Source organism: Prionailurus viverrinus, chromosome C2 (genome assembly GCF_022837055.1).
Source record: "Prionailurus viverrinus isolate Anna chromosome C2, UM_Priviv_1.0, whole genome shotgun sequence".
Lineage (NCBI taxonomy): Eukaryota > Metazoa > Chordata > Mammalia > Carnivora > Felidae > Prionailurus > Prionailurus viverrinus.
This window is the reverse complement of record NC_062569.1, coordinates 18,840,933-18,863,874: the sequence shown is the minus strand read 5'-3', so window position 1 is coordinate 18,863,874 and position 22,942 is coordinate 18,840,933. Positions and strand designations below refer to the sequence as shown.

Below are 22,942 nucleotides of genomic sequence, written 5' to 3'. Positions count from 1 at the left end.
AAGTCTGACATTTTTATTTATTTGTTGGTTGATTTTCTACCTACCTTCACTAGACTCTAAGCTCTGTGAGTGCAAAGACCTTATTTATTTTGTAGTACCTGACATATAGTAGGTTTGATAAAACAAGTAAATATTCATTTATCTTGTCACATCTTTAACACTGCTGAAGTCTTGTTTCTTAATTAGTTTGTAGTATTGAAAAATTCAAAATGAGCGAGCAAGAGAGTGAGTGTATGTGTGTGCATGTGTGTGTGTGCTCATTCTCTTCCACAAAATTAGATACACCTGGAGGGTAGGGTCATTCTTTTCAAAGAAGATGTTTGTCATAAAAACATTTAATAGACACGATAGAAAATAATACAATTTTAAAAAAAAACAGTGAAAGATAATGCAGTTTATCTTAAAATGCTTAAAATTATGTGCCACAGATATTAGCATGATATTTAATGTCAAGAAATTAATCTTTGTTAAAGAAAAAATTTGTGTTTTTATTTTCATCTTGTTTGAAATAACTATACTCTTGATTTCATAAAATATCTAGGCTATATTTTATGCAGACAATCCTGTTGACATAAGTTATAAGCAAATAATTTGCATCTTTAAATATAGGTTCAAGTAATGCTAAGTACATAGGCTAAGTTTTGCAAAGCTGGGCTAAATTTTGCAAAGCAGGAAAATAGTGTAATCCAAGAACCAAGTACCTTTTTCTGTGGGTATCTACTTCAGTAATATAGTATGAACATACTCAATTTTCTGTGCCATTTTTACAGCTTTAGAATTTAAAGTCAAATCGTGAAAGCCAAATCAGCGCATGTGTTTGTTTTCCAAGGAATACATAGGCAAAGAAAATATGTGAACTTTGTCTTTGCTTCCACTTTGTCACATTGCACTGTCACTTCTTAAGCTTTATTTAAACAGAAGATTCCTGGTGGGGGAAGTTCATGTCTAGTAGAATAGATTAATAAATTTATTAATTAATAAATTAACAAATCTATTCTAGTAGAATAGATTAATAATAGATTAATAAATTAATAAATCTAATAAATAGATTAATTCGTATAATGGAAAATAATATAAGTGAAATAAACGGAACAATGACCAATACATATGAATCTCACAAACATGATATTGAAGGAAGACACAAGAGTATATACTGCATGATTCCATTTATATGAGTTACAAAACAGGAAAAACTGTTTTATAGAAGTAAGAGTCATAATAGTGGTTACATTTGGGGAGATGGTTGGTTGTGACTGGGAAGAAAAAGAAGTGAGATTTTCTGGGGTTCTGGCAATATTCTGTATCTTCTAGGTGGTTGTTACTCGAGCTAGTTGACTTTTTATAAACTCACCAAGCTGTGCACTGGTGATGGGTGTACTTCATTTTTTTTGATATATATTTCATTTTTTCTGATAGTTTTCATTCAGAAAGCACTATATCATTCCATGTTAACCTGCTCTCCTCCATCTTGTGAAAATTACATGCTTTGAGACTAAATGTAGGTCATTCTCTTTTCCTGAACAGTTTGTATTATTTCTTTTAATCTATAGTTTGACCTGTGTAAGATCTTGATGTTCTTCGTCTGACCAGTGTGTAAACTAGCTTTAGGTTACCTGCAGCTTGGATAAGCATGTCTTCTGTGTCTCCGTTTCATTTAAGTCATTGATAAAATGTTGAAAAAGATAGGCTAATCACACATTACCCTACTAAAGAGCTTTTTTGTGCCTACTTGATGTATTTGGTCACTCAGCAAAATCTGCTAAAATTTACCTACCGAGCTTATTGCACATCTACCAAACTAAGTTATCATCCAGCCTGGAATTCTCCCTCTCGCCCACAAGGATAAAGTCAAAGTGAGGCTTTTTAGCACCGTTTGCCTTTGTACTCTACTGTTGACAGTCTCATTGGTCATAAATTATACTTCCCTACATAAATAGAAGTCAAATTTATAACTGCCAGGCTACTGTGTTTATTTTGGCACTGAGCCAGTACCATTGACAATAATAAAGGAAGAAGACTTTGAAGAGTTTTGATTGTATATATTCCTGACCAGAATAGGAAGAAGCTGTTAATGGGTATGAACAAAGAATGATGCGGTCACCTCAGAGATATAACTGGTTGGCACAGCACTTGGCATTCAAAGAGAATCTGCGTATGACCCTCAATTTATGCCTTGACTTAATAAGTTTTTTTAACAACTTTCAAAAGACCTCATCATAAACCATGCAGGAGTTCAAATATGTCTGCTTTATTCCCTTAATTTGTAATTATAATAGCCACGTTGAGAAGGAAATAGAGTGACCCATGGCACAGTTTGTTTTTGGTATATCCATGCTTAATCCCATTGATCATCACATCATTTTCTCAATACTAACAAATCTTCTGTTTTTAATAATCCTTTCTAGAGATTTGTTTAAAACTACATCATTCTCCTTGTTAACAAAAAAAACAAAATTTAATAGAATTGAATAGAATTGAAAACTGTGCCTTCACTCTACCATTTGTTACAATTCACTTTTATCTACTCCAAGGAGTGATTCCCTTTCTTCATTTGCTACATAATTGCTTGGATAAGCCTTCTTTTCTTAGGTTGCTTTTGTTTTCTTTCGTTGTTTTGTTTTGTTTTGTTTTGTTGGTGATGTTCTTTTACTAGATATGTCTAAATCCGTGAATTGATTGTAATGGTAGGATTTTATGAGAAGTAAACGTTAAAGCCAGGAGATAGTACATTCCCTGGAATAAACGAGACCCAGCCTTAGCCCTCATGAAACTTACAGACCAGTGGTGGGGACAGACATACCAGTAACGGCACCAAAGGTAACAATCCAGTGGGAACGTTGGAGAACGAGCTCTTGAAGGATGGCAGAGTTCCCCCCCCCAGTGAAAAGAAGCTGTATTTCTGACAAAACGAATAGCACACACAGAAGACTGCACGTGTGTGACCTTTTCAGGGCAGTGTGGTCCATGGAGGACCAGGATAGGCAGATGTGCCACCTTAAAGGATTTATCCTGCAAGCAATAAACAGGTGAACGTATTTGCGTGCTGGACAGATCACCCTTGAAGCAATATGGTGCGTGGTGGTGGAAAGAAGAGACCAAAGAGAAATAGTGTCGTGAAGGAGACTGTTGTAATAATTTCATCCAGTAATGATGAATGCCTGAACTAAAGTAGTGACAAGGAGAATGAAGAGATAAGAGAAATCGAGGAGGTAGTGTCTACTCATACATTTCTCTCATGTCAGTTCTTTACATTTCTTGCAGGATGCATTAATATCCCTGTGTATTTTGTCTGAAGATCTAAGCTTTCGTGCACAATCATTGCTATGAATCTGAGAGTATATGAAGTCAGTAACTGCAGATCAGTATGTCATGACACAGCAAGAATATTTGATGTAGACGTATTTGAAGTTGACTCTCTTCTTCTTGGTGAGCAATTCAGGAAAATAAAAGGGAAAAAAAGATAATCGTCAAACCCTTGTTACCCCAATCCTTCAGAATTCAGTTGGTGCCTACCTCTTCTCTGATACTTCCTGGGATTTTTCCCAGCCAGACATCGTCTGTTCTATCTGAACCCTAGAGCCCTGTGTCCTCTCATAGGACATTTATTTCTTCATAGTTCTATGATCCTTTTCTCTCTCTGGTAGATGGTCGGGCATGTGAGGGTCAGGACCTGACTTCTGCATCTGGGCTTCCTCTCCCACCCATTAGCCTTATGCTTCTCAATTCCACCCAGTGCTTTGAAGGTAGTACAGAGTCAATGAATATTTGTTGAATAAATGAAAATTTATTCTTTGTTCTAAATCAAACCTTTTTTTTTTTTATAATTTGCAGCAAACATTCCTCAGAACGTTCCTCAGACCAGTATTTATACTTTTGTATCTTCCCTAGAACCTAATGTAGACTGTTTAGACTTTAGGCATCAATAAATACCTTCTTGATTTATTATTTTAGATTTGATTATTTTGAAATTTTTGACGGTAAGGACAAAGAAGAAAGAAATAAAATTCATGGCATATTCACTGATGCATCTTCTCAGAAAAAGATTCTCACCTACTAGGTTGTATTTACTTGTATAAATGCTCACTCAGGTGAGTTGAGTTATATTTGAGCAAGTTTGGCGGACCTGCAAGGGGGACTGGTAACTATCCAAAATAGTTGACTCTAATCACTATTAAAAAAAAAAAAACACCATCTAGTCATGTCAGGCATACTCCTGAGATTAAATATCCTAAAATATCCAAATCAAATTAAAATTTAAATACAAATCAAGTACAAAATCAGTAAATACATTCAGAGAAAACTTCTCTTCTTCCCCACTTACTCCTGCTCCTGTTTGGGGGTTGAGGAGAAACAAGCATTTGATAGTTGAAGGCTTTTTATAGAGAATTACTGTTCATTTATCCACTCAATAAATATATATCCACGCCCCATTTAGATGTGTGGCAGTACTGGATATCATGGCTATTGCAAACAATCTCCCACATGCCTCACCCTCAGACACCCTTCAGTCTAGGTAGGAAGAGAGAAATATATATCCACGCAAGGGTAGGCTTAAACGTAAGAGATTTAGAAAAAGGAGTGAGTACTATGTTTGGAAATGGCAAGGAAATGCTTCATAAAAAAAACTGTCCATGAAAGATGGATAGCATTTCCATGAGTAAAAGAAAATATCAAGTTATCAAGATGTAGGATGGCAGAACTTGAAGTGTGGAAAAAGCAAGCTCGTTCTACCAAGCATGTCCTAAGCATAGTAATCTATTACATATATGGAACTTGAATTTAGAGAAACATCACATCTAGAACAGTATACTTGGGTCTCATTTGAAACTTTTATAACAGCAAAAATCTCAGCATTAACAGTTAGTGAATATATTCCTTGTCGGTTTGAATTTGTTTATAAAAATTTGAAAAGAATAATGTAAAACTAAATGAGATAGGAAGTATTTCCTCACAAAGGCACACACACGTGCATAGCCAACATTTTGGAATACTATTATCAGACAAACTGGGAGTAGCAGGGGAAATTTTCCTAAAGGAAATACTGTTTAGTCCATAATAGATGATAAGTGTCAATAAGGAGAAAAGACAATGTAGGTTTATCAAGGTATAGAATACCAGTGTTTTGAAGTATGGAAAGTGCAAGCTTTCCCTCTTCATCAGAAACGAACACCATCTCTTGCTGGGAATTGTCTGGCCAACACCTTATACTCACTGTAAAACACACGTGCATATACATACACACAGACTTGCACACGTAGAAAGACACGTTTGCAATTGTAAGATATTCTTATTAATGAGAGATAAGAATGTTAAATTAAAAAGAAGTAACCAGATTAATTTTTCTCAAAAGTATACTTCTTTGTATCATTCTACTCCCCAAAAAAGATGCTGATGTTGGCATGCGTGCTTTGAAACCTGAAATGTAGGTGGGCGTTCAGAGACCTTTGTATCCTGTCAATGCCAACACATTGCTACACCACCACATCTCGAGACCCAAGATTTATGAGCAACTTTTCTTTTCCTCAAGCGACTGTGTGAAGCAACAGGTGCAGGCAAAAGTGTTAGAGTACATCGTTTATTTATGAATATTATATGTACTATATTCTTATATATATTATATTCTTACATTTTAGACTATAATGTATATTTTAATATTTATATGTGTGATAAATATTGTGTGTATATGTGTGCATATATATAAATAAATATAAATCAGGGCAAAAGCATTAAGTCTGCTCTTAAAAATATTCCAAAACATCTTCTTAAAACAGTACACAAAACTTCGTTTGTGAGATAAGTTAAGTCAAAGTGCATTATCACCATGGACCAAATCCGTGAGGCAAATTGTTGAAGGGGAGCTCCATTTCAATCTTCCTCAGTTACTATTAGAGGGAAGACAAGCTTAATAACTATAGCAACAGTATGTTATATCAGCAGTATCTGTAAGCAGTAGTATATTTGTTCCTCCACTAAGCTAGGTATAAAGTAAGCAAATGTGTATTTTTAACAGTCAACAGTGTTCAATAAAATGCTATTCCTCCACTATAATATCAAACTGAAGAATTAAAAATTTTTCACGGGGGCAGGGGGGTGGGGCCTGGGTGGCTCAGTCAGTTGAGTGTCCGACTTCAGATCAGGCCAAGATCTCACAGTTTGTGAGACATAGAGCCTATTTCGGGTCCTCTGTCCCCCTCTCTGCACCTCCCCCACTTGCTGTCTTTCTCTCAAAAATAAACATTTAGAAAAAAAATTCCTTTGATTGTGAAAATGTACTAATAATTAGAAATTTGGATAAAATGTTCAGTTTATTCTTATATCTTCTATTCTTAACATCTTTCATGAATTTTTATGCTCCGTGAAGAATACAGTTACTCCTAACCAGACCAAAAATATTCCATAATGTGACCATAAAGTAGTGATACAGATTTTAAGTACATACCTGAGAAATGAATGTTACTAATTTTTATATTTTATGACATCCAAGGTCACACCATCTATATGTTAAGAGTTTTGGGGCCTCTGAATACATATGTCTTTGAACACCTTCGAACTGGTCAATGCAATGGTCAGCATAACCACTTACGTTAGTTCCTACCTCAAACAAGAGGTTGATGTCTTTTTCCTTTGTACGTCACGAAATAATTCTGACCAAAAAAAGGACAAAAGTAATGAAAAACTGACTAGTTTAGGTCTTTGAAGAAAAGTGTGTTATTCTAATATTGTCAGGATAAAAATAGGTGAATATTCTTATGAGGAGGGAAAAAAGGCAGTTTGTTAGTCATTTTGTTTATTTACTTTTGAGAGAGAGGCAGAGCATGAGCAGGGGAGGGGCAGAGAGAGAGGGAGACACAGAATCTGAAGCAGGCTCCAGGCTCCGAGCTGTCAGCACAAGGCCCGACGTGGGGCTCGAATCATGAACCATGAGATCATGACCTGAGTCAAAGTTGGACGTTCGAACAACTGAGCCACCCAGACACCCCTCTGTTTTCTACTTTGAAGGATCTATGAAATATTCTTAATCCCAACTCTGCAATCAATATTTGAGATTCATAATCTCTACTGACAAAAATATTAATTACAAGACTTTGGAAGTTGCCCCACAGCAAAATTTGAATAACAAAAAAACACATATCCCTTTATAAACTTTATACATAGTTCAGTTATTCTCCCCTACTGCCCTCCCCCACAATGTCACTGTAAACCTGTTAGAACATCAGAAGTTTTCAGTTGGTTGTCATTTTTTTTCTTTTTTAAATTTTTTTTAACGTTTATTTATTTTTGAGACAGAGAGAGAGCATGAACAGGGGAGGGTCAGAGAAAGAGGGAGACACAGAATCTGAAACAGGCTCCAGGCTCTGAGCTGTCAGCACAGAGCCCGCCGCAGGGCTCAAACTCACGGACCGCGAGATCATGACCTGAGCCGAAGTCGGACGCTACGGTTAACCGACTGAGCCACCCAGGCGCCCCTTTTTAAAATTTTTTTAATGTTTATTTACTTTTGAGAGAGAGAGAGAGAGACAGAGTGTGAGCACAGGAGGGACAGAGGGAGAGTGGGAGACACAGAACCTGAAGCAGGCTCCAGGCTCCAAACTGTCGGCACAGAGCCCAATGTGGGGGCTCCAGCTCATGAACTGTGAGGTCATGACCTGAGCCAAAGTCTGACACTTAACCGACTGAGCCACCCAGGCACCCCGGTTGTCATTTTTAATTATGGTATGTATGGCCTCTTTTCAAATGTAAATATTCTATATTTTTCCAGTTCATCTGTTTACTGAACAAATATGTTGACATCCTACTCTCCCCTATAGCGGATAAAAATCAGTATCAGATAAGATCCTTGTTCTTAAGAACTCTGTATAAATTTGTTCCCTTTATAAATAAATATTCATTGCCAGCTTGTCAACAAAAATTCATTTCTAAAATCTTTATTTAGCTATAGGTACAGCTATCAGTTTTGTAAAATGAAGTTGGCACTATTTATTTAAACAGAGTCATGTATGGTGCCATTGTTTGCTTTTAAAAGGTAGTATTTGTTGTTATACCACAGCAATCAATTTTCTACCGCACAAAATTGAATGTTACAGATTATAGGGAAAAGCAAAAAGCAGCTCAGAGTTTTTACGATACTACTTCAGATTTTTTTTTTTTTTTTTTTTTTTTAGGGTTAAGAGATTCACGCAGCAGGAATAAATCATTGGGAATGGGAGTGTATTTTTTCCACACAATTTTGAATCATACCTATTTGACATTTCTTTCTCCTTGTTTCTATCAGATGCATTTTCACAAAGCCTTAGGGAAAACTAGCCTCTGAGTATTTTTAGGGTAGTAGTCCTACAGAGAATACTGGAAGGAAAAAGGTAAGCCCAGAACAATAGGCTTCAGAAGCTCTGAGATGTGAATGAAGCAAGATAACCTAGAAGGTGGAAATAGAGACTAAAGAAATAATGTTCAAAATCACAGAATGGTAGCAGAGATTAGATTGTAGACAAGTGAAGAATGGGAGAGGAAAAGAAGGAAAGAAATTCCCTGGGATAATAGAAAAAGGAAATTTTGAAAGGAAAACAAACCCATGTTGTTATCATGAGATAAAAATAAAATTTTAAAAATCCCTTTTAATATCAAATACTCCTTCAGCAAAACTAACTAGTAATTCTTGAATACTTTACTGGACGACAAAAAGATACATTAGCAGTAGTTCTTGGCATGAGGTCAAAGTCTTTGTACCTCTTTTTTGTGATGAGGAGGGAAATAAATATCCTTCCGTATAAGGATACCTCAATCCAAAGAATCACTCAAGGTAAGAGTGGTTACCTTGGACTATTCTATTATATATTTACCATTTACCTTTTCCAGGGGGTGAGGGCCACAGTCAGAAATGGTTCTTTAGCCATTTCTGGTTGTTCTTTGCCTGCAGCATTTGGTCCCTCCTTTCCTACACACCTGCTGCATATTGTGGTTTGAATTGCCCATCTTTTCTCCATTTCCCCTCTCTTTCTATTTTTGTTTGTCTCACCTCTATTCATTTATCTCTTGGTTTGATCAGCTCTTACATGTACAAAAAAAAGCTTCCACTGTATTGATCATAGAAAAGCCATTTTGTGAATTTAGGAATACGTAGTGTCATCAGTCATAAAGGATTCATTCCATGCTTGAGGGTTCAGTTTAAGAAGGAATGCTATATAACAACCCTGTTATAAATTCCTAAATACCCCTTTCATCACTGCACTCTCATGATCGAAAACTACAGAATAACAGACCAGCTCCTTTAGCATTCAACACCCACTCCTTCACTCTCTCAGTCTGACCTCAGCCTTATTTTACTTTTTAAGTAAACTACCTGGTTAGCGATCTGTCAGTAGTATACAGTATCATGAGTATCAGATTAGTTCATCATGTCTCTTCTCCACACATGTTTAAAGATTCTTTACTAGGATAGCAGCACCTGGGTGGCTCAGTAGGTTGAGTGTCCGACTTTGGCTCAGGTCATGATCTCACAGTTGGTGAGTTTCAGCCCTTCATAGGGCTTGCTGCTGTCAGCACAGAGCCTGCTTCAGATCCTTCTCTCTCTGCCCCTCCCCTGCTTGCACTCTCTCTCTCCCTCACCCTCTCTCTCTCTCTCTGTCTCAAAATAAATATTTTTTTAAAAAGATTCTTCACTAGGATATTTTGCATGCTGAGATTTTTTTAATTATTCAGAGATTAGATAAATCTTAAGTGACGATTTTCAAGTCATATTAAAATATTACTTGTTTATTTTTTTTTTAAACTGACTTGATTTTTCTTGCCTTCAGTAATCTTAGCAATGACAGGTCATTTGGCATAAGAATGATAATAATAGTGAATATCATTAAACATTTTTTTCTCTTTGCTAAACTTTATATGAATTCTCATTTTACCAGACTCAATTTGAAAAAGCTACTAAATCCCTATATCGTTACCTTTTCTGTTGCCTCCAACTGTTGAGACCTAGAAATCATATAAATTTCTTTATTCTCTTCCCGTTTGCTTTCCTGTAGTTTTCAAAAAACTCTGTGGGGCTGTGGGTTGTTTCTCTGTGTGTGTTGGTTTGTTTTTGTTTCCTTCCTCATAACATTTTTTATGTATTTATTTTGAGAGAGAGAGAGAGAGAGAGAGAGTGTGTGTGTGTGTGTGTGTGTGTGTGTGTGTGTGTGTGTGCACGAGCTGGGGGAGGGACAAAGAGACGTAGAGAGAGAATCCCAAGTAGCTTTGCACTGTCAACGAAGAGCGCCACACGGGGCTTGATCTCACGAACTGTGAGGTCATGATATGAGCTGAAACAGAGTCGAAGGCTTAACTGACTGAACCACCCAGGCACCCCTGTATAACTTCTCTATTTGCTATTGAAATTGCTTCAACTATCCACATTTGAATTCCTCTGAACTTGTGTGTCGGTTTCTTTATCCATAAATGAGAATAATAACCATATCTACCTCACGGGGTGATTGTGAAGATTAAGTTATGTAGTAAGCAGATCACTTAGAGCAGTGCTCAGCACGTAAACATTGCATAATCGTCCACCGTTCTTAATTTTTATTATTTTTTTGGTTACACTTCTGTGTTATACATGCTGTATTTTCTTATCTCATGGTATAAACATAGAGAAACCAGTACCTTTCCCTCTCTGGTATACATGCAAAGTTTAGAAACTTTCGTGGTATTTGTGAACACTACCACATTCAAAGAATGTCTCTTTTGTGTGTGATATAGCACTCACTGAGAGAGTGGGCATTAAGCCAACTCTATAATTGCTGTTAATTTACTGTATCATTAACAGAATTAGTCATTGTTTCATTTTACTGTGTGTTAAAATATAGTTTAGTTCAACACTGTTGCCTGTATGAAAAATCAAATTGTCATTTCCAGCTAGTTATGATGAATACTTTGTATTGTATGGTATGTATATTGAATTATTAATCTCTTAAATAAATAACTGCCACTTCGTATGTCTACAAACATAAAATGTATTACTTCTTTCCCAAAGGATAAAGGAAGCCTGTATATTATTTCCATTTTACATTTAGGAAACCTGTAAATATACTACATTTTATATAATCGCTTTGGGTAGTGTGAGACCTATAAAAAATGTAAACAAAATAAAAAGGAGGGCATTCTCCTTATGTTTATGTTTATGTCACTGCCTCTAATTTAATAGAAAGTGTCATATGGTTGGCCATTTATTATCCATTAATCCATTAAGTATCTCAGCTGTTGTGCTTCGTAATTAATTGTCGTTATGTATGAGACACTTTTGCAGTTATAAAGCAGAAATGAATCATCTTGTCTTAGAAATGTGGGTTCATTGGACATCTGTTAAATTATGTTTTCTCTATGCAGTACTAATTAATAAGTAAGTGTTGTTGGATCAACATAGCCCCACATAATAGTTTTAAGTTCACTGTTCAAGAGCAGCTGTTCTAGTATCTGATGGGGGTGGGGGTTAGAGGGTGATGCGTCTGGTGGAAATATTAAACTCACAGAGCTTTGGGTTTTGGTTTTGATGGACCCTCAGGCATTGATTGATCCCCCATTGTGTGTATGCTCAATGAATGAAGATAATGGGAACTGCTTAAGTGATATTTTGTGTACATGGTTAAGTTTAGATACCAGATCATTTCTTCCTCAATTGTTGGGGATTCAGCAGTATTTTAATCCATATGTGATTATGTTACTGGAGAAATTGTCCAAGCCCTGAAAACCCATTTGTAGAAAAGTCATACAGCCAGCTTTAAGAAAAAAAAACGTAATTGTTTTGAAGTACCATGTTGCTTTTTTAAATAGCCTTTAAGGGGCACCTGTGTGGCTCAGTTGGTTAAGCGTCTGACTTTTGGTTTCAGCTCAGGTCATGATCCTCACAGTTTGTGAGTTCGAGCCCCACATCGGGCTCTGTGTTGACAGTGTGGAACCTGCTTGGGATTCTCTCTCTCTCCCTCTCTCTCTGCCCTTCCCTGACTCGCTCTGTCTCCCTCTCTCAAAAATAAATTTAAAAAGTAAATAAATAGCCTTTGAGAGACTGTTAAAATACAAGCCTTCAGATGGTAAAATTGCACTCCTAGGAATGTGCCATTCTTCGAAGCTTTGTTAAATTTGTTTATTTTGTTTTCTTTCTTTTTTAACTGACTGGGGAAGAAAACCTGTATATGCATGCCAAACAAGCATTGGTTGATCTGGTTTCAAGCTACTGGGTCTTTAATAGTATTTTGTTCAAAATAAAGTAATTGAGACATCATCTATAAGAGATTTTTATAAAGATTTAAGTATAAATCAGCTCTTCCTAAGGGATGAGTCTATAGGGCCATATATTTTGGCATATATGATACAATCTGTTCTCAAACTAGTGTTGTCCTTGAGGCCCATGAAGAAGCAAATGCAGAACATTCTACAGTCCAAGGCCCACAGAACTTCTGCAGGAAAATAATGTGCACTGAGGATGAGCTCATACTCAGATTAAAATCCACTCTATGATACGATGCTACCCTAAAGGAGAATCAGCTGAAGTACCATTTCTAAAACTGGAGGCAGTAGAACAAGTCAAAAAAGAGATGAGATAGTCATTTAAAGAGAAAAAGAATAGAAAATATAATGAGAGAACAAGTCACTAATAAAAAAGAGCACACAAATTTGAAAAAAACTAAATTGAACCTCATTCAATATAGATACGTTCCTGAAACATTCTATATAAATTGAATTTTTGTAAGTTAGATAAGAAGGAATCTAATTATTGGTTCCTAATCAAGTCATACCAAGTATCTTCCCCTTGCAGGGCTTGGGTGTAATCAGGTGCTGCACGGTCAGAAAGGGCCCTGGGGATTGAGTGTGATGCTCCCATCTTCTAAGAGATTTACTTCTCACGAGAGGGGACATTTTCTAGTTGTGTGCTTTTCTACATCTGTACTTACAAGGAACTGAGAAAGACTTAAAATTTAAATACCTCTACTGTAAATATCTTTCATTCTTCATCATTTAAATAGTATTTGAAATCTTAAAAAAAAAAAAAAAAAAAAGAGCTCTAGCCTGCAGTCAAATGTAGCATGCTACCCAGCCTCATTCACAGCAGGGTGAGTGTCATCTTTCCACTTGATGGTTTCTAAGTAACGTTTAATTTTAATTCCTTTACTGTCACTTAGGATAGGAGAAACATATTTCCAGGGTTGTTGTTTTTTAATTTGGGAAGGGGTTTTGTTGTGTTCTACTAATGTGTATTTCTTAGAGTTTCTTTAAGATTTGTGATTCCCCTCACTTATAATGAGTTTTTCCAGTTTTTATTTTGTCTTAGGATGTGTTAATTGTTGGTGCAGTGCTCTTAAGTCCATTTTAAGAGCACTTGAAATTTCAGAAAGTATGGTAGTACTGACATTTTTAAAATGTGTATTAACAACCTATTCATATAAACTAGTTTCATAGTGAGCTTAGAGCCAAGATCCATTTGAATGATGTTAACCCTGCTATTTTTGGACTTTTGTTATATGATTCACTGATTTATGGCACAGGAGCTCCAAATATTTCCTCTCTGGGTCTCCATGGAAAAGTATTTTTAAGAGGAATGTATTTCTCACTGATCTCATACTTCCTCAGTAAAATCACCGTGTCATGTATCTCCTGATGAGAAGTTTTTTTGAAAAATGTAAGCTATGTGAAAAATAGAGGTTATTACTGAAATATTATTTTAAATGATCATTTTTATTATCATTTATCAGCTTTCCAGCCTGGAGGTATTTCTTTACTTTAAAACATTTTCCTAAATTATGTCTTGAATCAATTTGGCAGAAATAATTTATTAAAATATTTTCTTCTTTGTCTATACTCATGCCCTACATGATTTCTCTCCCTTTACAAAAATACTTTTTGTCTCTGTGTGAAATGTTGTCCATACTCTAGAGCAAGGGAGTGGTATAAAGAAAACACATCTAAAACTCCGGCGATAAGGCAATTATTATGTGAACACCTGCATTCTGAAATTGCCCTGTAAAGCCGGGAGACATGAAGAGGGGAAAGGAGACTGGCACTGCTTGAATCCGTGCTGAGTGCCAAGTGTGGTGTTAGAACTTCTCGGGTGCTTCAGTCTTCACAGCCACAGTGGGTATAGCTAGTATTTTTCCCATTTTAAGATGAGGAAACTGAATCTCAAACAGGCTAATTTGATTCATCCAAAGTCAGAATTCCAGCTCAAGTCCAGCTAGCTCCCAAAACCACATATTCATCTCATGATATAACTCTTGGATCTTGGAACTAGAGTGGGCCTTAGAAATAATCTAATTTAAGTGTCATTTTGTCAGGATATAGGGGCTCAAAGTAGCAAAGTAACTTCCCATAGATCATTCACTACTTAGTAGCATTGTTTTATGCTGTAGTCAACATAAAAAATTGTGTTAATTCTTTCTAAAATTACTTTTTAAGGAGTGATCCTGTGAAGTATAGAAATAGCGCAGCTACATTTACCTTTTAAGATAAAGTAATAATGCAACTGAGAAATATACTTACATGTTGTATTGTTTCCTGTTGCTGTTATAACAGGTTAACGCAAATTTGGTGGCTTAAAACAATGTGAATTTCCTGTCCTTCAGTTCTGGATGTCAGCAAACTAAAACCAAGGTGTCAGCAGGGTTGCGTTCCTTTTTGAGGCTTTAAGGGGAAATTTATTTCATTGCCTTTTCTGTCTTCTTGAGGCCAACTACGTTCCTTGGATCATGGCCCCATCACTCTGACTCCTTGACATCCCCTACTGATCTTCCTGCTTCCCTCTTGTAAAGCCCCTGTGATTATTCCAGCCCACCCATATAATCACCCCATCTCAAGAGCCTTAACTTAATCACACCTGCAAAGTCCCCTTTACCATATAAGAACATATTCACAGGTTCCAGGGATTGAGATGTGGACATCTTTAGAGGAATAGGCCAGTATCCTGTCCACCACACACATACACACCTACCTGCCTCTGTGTGCATTTAGATATCACACATAAATTAAAACACTTCTTGAAGCACCTGGGTGTCTCAGTGGGTTGAGTGTCCAACTCTTGGTTTCGGCTCGGGTCATGATGTCACGGTTCATGGGTTCAAGCTCTGCATCAGGCTCTGTGCTGACAATGCGGAAACTGCTTGGGATTCTCTCTTTCCTTCTCTCTCTGCTCCTCCCACGCTCTCTCTCTCTCTCTCAAAATAAGTAAATAAACTTAAAAAAATTAAAACGCTCTTGTCCAGAGTCATCTTGGAATTAGACATTCTGGACAAATAAGTTTTCGGTATCACTATAACCAAATCGTTTTAAAATTTTCCTTAATATATGGAAAATGTTCTAAAATGTACTGTCTTCCCAGCCTTTGAAAACAGTATTCTCAATATAATTTTACCTCTCCTTGATGAATGATAGCTATCATTATAAACATCAGTATTGAACTATGCTTCCAAAACAGCAATAAATGCAAATGCAGGTGTAGGTTATGTGATACACAGAACTCATTGAGAATTAAGCCCTGCAGTAGAGCTGGAAATTCCTTTATGGTCATTTTTTTTATCATTTGTTTTTTTGTCAGAAGGGTGAAGTGAAGGATGTACTGTTGTCCAGCCCCCTGAACAAGATAACATGATGGGCTTTCTATAAAATTGAGTCAGTTACGAGCAGCCTTCTGTAGGATGAGGGTGGGAGATGAGTGCTTTCTTAGCCTCTAAAAATCGTCTAACATGTGCACATCCCTTGATATTTGTCAATATTCAAAATACCATTTTTTTATTTCTGCATCACTAATGTCTAAAAGGACTGCAGACAATTCTTTATCGGTTTGCATGTGTTCTTGTCTCTCATTTCCCCTGGTTTTGTTGATAGGGTCTGGAAGACAATGCTGACTGTTTCAAGAACTGTCATTAGCAAGGTTTTGCCTTGATTATGGAACACTTTTGCTGATCTGACCAGACCACATATTTTTAAATTTTCTTTATTATTTAAATAGGCAATAACAACAATAAAAATGTTAATGTTGGAGTACCTGGCACGTATTGAGTACTTACTAAATATTTATTATTTTTTATTATTGGTTTAACCTATGTGAAATCTTTTCTGAACTAATATTTTAATCTATAGGACAATTTAGTAAAGTAACATTTGGGTACAAAAATATTAAAAATATATCCTGCTTTCTCAGGTTATTCTCCACACTTTTCCAGTTTTCAGTCTACTGTAAGTTATGGTTCTAAAATCTTCTTGTATCTAAAGAACAATAAGATGTTACAACCCCTCAGAAAGATACTTGTCTCTTTGAGCACTAGCCAGTGATTTGTTAGCATTTGTTCAGCAAACAATGGACTCTTTCTATGTGCCAAGCACTGCACTGGACATCAGTTGAAAGAAGAGACTTTCCTGGGTAATTCCCGGTTTGATGAGGAGGTCCAGGAGGTCCTGTGGCAAGTGTGGTAGCAGAAGTAGGAGTGTGATAAGGGAACCCAGAAGAAGTTACTGTTTACTTTACAATAGGTAAATATGTAACACTTCTTAAAACTCTGGGACATCAGTTTTTTTATCCAATTCAAATAGTGGTATTTGTGAAAAATAAACTCAAAATAGAATAAAAACACAAATGCGAGACCTGAAACTGTAAAACTCGTAGATAAAGACCCAAATGTGAGACCCCAAACCATAAAACTCCTAGAAGAGAACACAGCAGTAATTCCATTGACATTGGCTGCAGCAACATTTTTCTAGATACATCTCCTAAGGCAAGGGAAAATAAACTGTTGGGACTCCACCAAAATAAAAAGCTTTTGCACAACAAAGGAAACCATCAACCAACAAAAAGGCAGCCTACTGAATGGGAGAAGATATTTGCAAATGATATGTCTCATAAAGGGTTAATATCCAAAATGTATAAAGAATGTATATAACTCAACACCAAAACAAACCAGAAAACACAATCTGATTAAAATATGGGCAGAGGGCCTGAGTAGACACTTTTCCTAAAGAAGCATACAGGTGGCAAGATGCTCAGCATCACTAATCATCAGCCACTGTGGAAAACAGTATGGAAGTTCCTCCAAAAATTAAAAATAGAAATACTTATGATTTAATAATAACTACTGGGTATTAACCCAAAGAAAATGAAAGCACTAATTTGAAAAAATATATGCAACCCAAGTGTCCATTAATAGATGAATGGATAAAGGAGATGCGATGTATATATACATACACACACACACACATAGATACACACAATAGAATATTAACCATTAAAAAAAGGATACAATCTTGCATTTGCAGCAACATGGATGGACCTGGAGGCTATTATGCTTAGTGAAGGAAGTCAGACCAAGAAAGACAAATATCATATGATTTCACTTACATGCACAATCTAAAAAAATAAATGAATAAACAAAAGGCAGAATCAGACCTATAAATACAGAGAATAGACTGATTGATGGTTAACAGAGGAAAGGGGTTGGGGGACAGGCAAAATGGGTGAAGGGGAGTGGGAGATCCAGGCTTCCACCTGTGGAGTGAATAAGTCACCAGAATAAAAGGCACAGCGTAGGGAATGTCATCAATGATACTGAAATAGCGTTGTATGGTGACAGTTGTAACAGCACTGTGTGGTAGCTACACTTGAGGTGAGCAGAGCATAATGTATAGATGTGTTGAATCACTGTGTTGTACACCTGAAAGAAATGTGACATCGTCAACTATACACACACAAAAAATTTTTTAAGGTGCTATTTGTGGGAGCCTGCAGCATTAGCACATGTAGGAACGATCAGCCTACCTGTTTGATTCAGTGTGGTTTCTTTATGAATATCTGTTGGGACAAAAGCTAACAAACATCACTAAAGTAGATCCTTTAATCAGTATTGCAAAATATTGAAATGTGAAGCATTCTCTGTCCAAAAAATCTGCAAGATTCTTTGCAAACTCATGCTTTATTTTTCTTCCAACTGTACTTCACTTTTAATATCTCCACTTAAAACAGAGTCAACAGTAAAAACAACCTAATTAGAAAACAGGCAAAAAACCTGAAGATCCTCTCTCAAAAAAGAGAGTAGCCAGATAGAAAAAAAAAAAAAAAAGCACGTGAAAAAGTGCTCGACATCATTAGCAATTAGGGAAATGCAAATTAAAACCACAATGGTACCACTTCACCTAATCAGAATGACTGAAATAAAGCATCTTACACTAAATGCTGGCCAGGATGCTGAGAAACTGGGTCACACTGCTGGTAAGAATGTAAGATGGTTCAACTGCCCTGGAAAAAAGTATGGCAGTTTCTTATAAAACTAAATATGAGCTTATCATATAACCCAACGATCACACTCTTGGGCATCTTATCTCAGAGAAATGAAAACTTACATTCACACAAATACACACACACATGTTCGTGACAGCTTTGCTTGTGATAGCTGAAAACTGGAAACAATCCATTTGTCCTTCAGTAGATAAATGGCTCAACAAACTGGCGCATCCATACCATGGAATACTACCCCGCAATATGAAGGAACAAACTATTGATACACGCAACAACTTAGATGGATCTCATGGGAAATGTGCGAGTAAAAAGAGCCAATTTCAAAAAGTTACATCCTATATGATACCACTTATATGACATTCTTGAATGACAAAATCACAGAGATGAGGAACAGAGTAGTGGCTGTCAAGAATTAAGGAAGGAAAGGGTTTGGAAAGTGACCTTTAAATGGTAGCACAAAGAATGTTTGTGAAGGAACTGTTCTGTATCTTGGCTGTGGTGATGGTCATACAGATCTACATGTGATAAAATTGCATAAAAACACGTGTACATGAGTGCATATAAAACTGATGATAAATGGAAAAGGTCAATGGACTGGAAAAGGTCAATGGACTGTATCAGTGTGAGTTTCCTGTGATGTGATATTACAGTTATGCAGGATGTTACCATTGGGGAAAAGTGGATGAGGAACATAGTGTGATCCATTGGTATTGTTTTGTGTGGGGTTTTTTTTAATGTTTATTTACTTTTTGAGAGAGAGTCAGAGCATGAGCAGGGGAGGGGCACAGAGAGAGAGAGAGAGAGAGAGAGGGAGACACAGAATCCGAAGCAGGCTCCAGGCTCTGCCCTATCCACACAGAGCCTCAAACTCAGGACCATGAGATCATGATGTAAGCTGAAGTTGGACGCTTAACTGACTGAGCCACCCAGGGGCCCCAGTCAGTATTGTTTCTTACAACCTAGTGTGAATCTATAATAATCTCAAAATTAAAAGTTAAAAAAAAAAAAACAGAGGCATTGAGGCTGACTAGGAGAGCGTGAGCTTTTAGGTCAACAAAGCTGTGTTTAAATTCTGGCTCCCCCACTTACAACTGTGCAACTACATGCCAGTCCTTTAACCCTTCTGGGCCTTCATGTATTTTTTTCCTCCAGTTTTATTGAGATATAATTAAATTTAGCACTGTATTTATTTTAGGTGCACAGCATAATGATTTGATATATGTATGTACTGCAAAATGATTACCACAATAAATTTAGTTAACATCCCTCACCTCACAGAATTACAGTTTCTTTATTTTAAAAGTGGCTACAATAATACTACTTACCTCTTTGTGTTATTTTGAGGATTAACTGGCTCAGAATAGCCATTCAGTATCTGATAGGTTTTTAAAACATTGTATATAAAAGCCACTCATCATTTACATTGGATCATAAAAATATTCTGTATTTTCATCTAGCACTTAAAGGGATATGCCTCTGCAGAATTTTATTATTACCAGGTATACTCTATTTCATTCAATTCTGCTCATGTCTTTATTTCTTTCTACTTTTATGGGATTAACTCTGTTCTTTTTCCTTCCTTAAACACTTACTAAATGTCTTTCTTCCTTTCTAATTTGTGTATTTGAAACTATAGATTTCCCTTTGATAACTGTTTTAGCCAAATCACAAAGTTTGTATTGACAGTCCAACATTTCATTGTCATTTAGTTATAAATGTAACTTATTTTTTTTTGATCCAAGAATTATTTGAAAAATGTGCTTTTCAGTTTCCCAAACATTTGATAGGGGATCTTTATGGTCTTAATAATTCTTTGAGATATGTTAAGCTTCCTTTGTGGCTTAGCATGTGATCAGTATTTATAAATGTTTCTTATATGCTTGGAAAAGAATATATATTCTTTGTTTAGTGTGGAATTTTATCTTCAATCCCTTGATTTTGTTAAATTGGTTTTCATATTTTCAGCATCCTTACTACATTCTCTTTCATCTGCGTGACCTCAGTTCCTGCAGCGAAATGTCCCTCTGATTGTAGATGTCTCATTTTTCTCCTTACAATTCTGCTGAGTTTCATTTCTTATATTTTTGGGTGTCTTGTTAGGTACAGCAGATCCAGAATTGTTACGTTTTTCTGATGAATTGTTCATTTTATCCTAATGCATTGATTATCTTTCTGCATTTTACCTTAAACATCTATTTGATCTGATAGTAATATAGCCATTTAGGCTCTCTTTCGGTTGGTGTTTGCATAGTTTATATGCTGAGGATTTACAATTCTCAGGGGATACATTTTTCTCCCCACCAGAGCCCAGGCTTTCTCCAGCAAGTGTCTTTGCTGTGTCTCCCAGAAGGCATTATCTTTTCAAGTCCATCCACTCACTAAAAGACTAGCTGCCCAAGTGTTCTAATTTATGTAAGGGCTCTCAATCCCAACTTCTTGCCACATGCAGACCTTAGGTTTCACCTTTTTTCCATGAGAGCATCAAAACCCAAGCCTCCATTTTAATCTAGACTGGGTACTGTCCTTCACCCCCTCCCTCTTACCCAAGTCCTGCCCCTGGCAACGACACTGCCAGCTCATGTGCTTACTGTAATTTTTGGTTTTCAGTTCTGGCCTCTGGGGATTTCTGTGAAAATTCAGCTATGTATTTTTTTAAATGTTACTTACATTTTCTTCAGCACTGGTAGGTGTTTGGAATGTGTTTGTGTGGAAGGGATGTCAAGGTTATCTATAAGGTCCGGCATGTTACTAGGACAGTTCTTATTAGGAATACTGATCTAGCCTGAAAATGGTACTGTGTTGTCTAATAATTACAGAAGACTGGATCTGTCCTTTCTGAGTCTTGATACTATATGAATTAAGTAAATGTGATGTTTGAGCAGATGCTGGATACCCTGGGAGGTAGCAACACATACAGAAATCTGCCACGTAGTTTTTGGTTCAGAGCCATTTTTAATTTAGGGGACCAAAAGATTGGTCTTTAAAACACTAAGGGTTTTTTTTTGTATTTCATCTTATAAATTTGAGAACACTTATAAACATGATATTAATGAATAACATTAAGATCTTATTGTTGCTTACATAAGACTTTTAGCAAACAGAGTTTTACCAGAGTTACAAAACTGATTTAGACTTAGCTTTTTAATTAAGTTCTTGAAAAATGTTATAAACATGTTTCAAAATTATACCTAAATGACATGCAGTGGTGATGTAACTGTTATAGGGAAGAGAGACTACACTAATATTACATTAAAATATAGAATTTAAGGAGAAAAAAGTTCATAAATTGTAACTAATACAGTTTTTTATAAACTAGGTATATTATTTACATGCATGCCTAATTTGTGTTTTTAAACCATGACAGAAAAGAATATTTATGTCCTTTTTATAGTGTTCCCATGCTATTTTGAACTTCAAAATACACAAAATCCTTAAAACAACTGGACTCCAAGTTTCTTTTGAAATTTTTATTTTTGAAATTTATTTTTTCTTTGAAATGTTACTTTTATTTCAGAGAGAGAAAGCAGGCATGCGTGAGTGGGGGAGAGGGACAGAGGGAGAGAGAGAATCTGAAGCAGGCTCCACACTCAGCACAGAGCCCAACGTGAGGCTCGATCCCATGACCCTGGGATCATGACCTGAGCCGAAATCAAGAGTCCTGTGCTCAATTGACTGAGCCACCCAGGCACCCCTTTGAAATGTTTTTAGAAGCCACAGCTAGTTTTTCTCTTACAAACATTCCTACACTTATACCAAGAGCAAATTCAGTCCCCAGAACACTAGCTAATCGATAGGACTCTTCATCAAAAGCAAAAGGATATGATTTTGCTGTTGGGGGTTATTTAGTTCTCTGTGCCCAGAATAACAAGTTCTAAGGTAATGATTTTGTTTCTTGATGCTTCTCAGGTGCCTAAGGAATAATTAAGTATATGGTTCTACCAGTGACCCTTGGATTATTTTGTCTAATAAAAGGTATGTCTATTTATAATAACATTACATTTTCTTCTAGGTTACTTTCCGGACAAGAATCTATCACTGTAATATTAACAGCCAGGGCGTCATCTGTCTGGACATCCTAAAGGACAACTGGAGTCCAGCCCTAACCATTTCTAAAGTTCTCCTCTCCATCTGCTCACTTCTTACCGATTGCAACCCTGGTAAGAGACTTAATCCAATATTGAATTCAAGTCTATTAAAGACTTCAATGTCAGACCTTAGGAAATTGTTTACTTTACTACCACCACCACCACTGTAACTACTGTTATTACTATTGATTTTAAATTTCCATAATATCTAACTGCTTTCTTTTTAAATTGGGTCTTCTCATTAGTCTTTTTGAGACCTATTATTTGCCGAGAAGGAAAAAGCACAATGTGATAAAAATTAATGAAAAATCATTTTGGATAGGGAAGTGCTTTTACAGAATGCATTACATTCTGCTGGCAAATAATAATAAAAATTCAAATTGAATAGCTTAATCTTTAATTAGATGCCTACCAGAAGATGTTAATTTGAGAAATGTGGGCTATTAAAATCTGATAACAACCAAGCAGCACCACGCAGACATGACCTTGTTGGCATTTTAATAACCATGCGTCCTTTCAAGCTAATAGAACAAAAAAGCTGAATGGTCCTCAACTAGGAAATACAACTTCCCAGGAAAACTAAAGAGAGTTTATGACGAAGCCTTTGTGGCTTGCT

The 22,942-nt window shown here is 36.2% G+C and overlaps 1 protein-coding gene across 3 annotated transcripts in view; it reads left to right on the top strand.

Moving 5' to 3' along the window:
- The window catches only part of UBE2E2 (ubiquitin conjugating enzyme E2 E2), a 380,850-nt gene that overhangs the window by 304,430 nt on the left and 53,478 nt on the right, over window positions 1–22,942 (top strand). For all 3 annotated transcript variants that reach the window (XM_047874547.1, XM_047874545.1, XM_047874546.1), the window contains exon 5: window positions 22,251–22,398. In XM_047874547.1, the coding sequence (XP_047730503.1) occupies window positions 22,251–22,398 (148 nt within the window). The remainder of the gene's footprint in view (window positions 1–22,250; window positions 22,399–22,942) is intronic.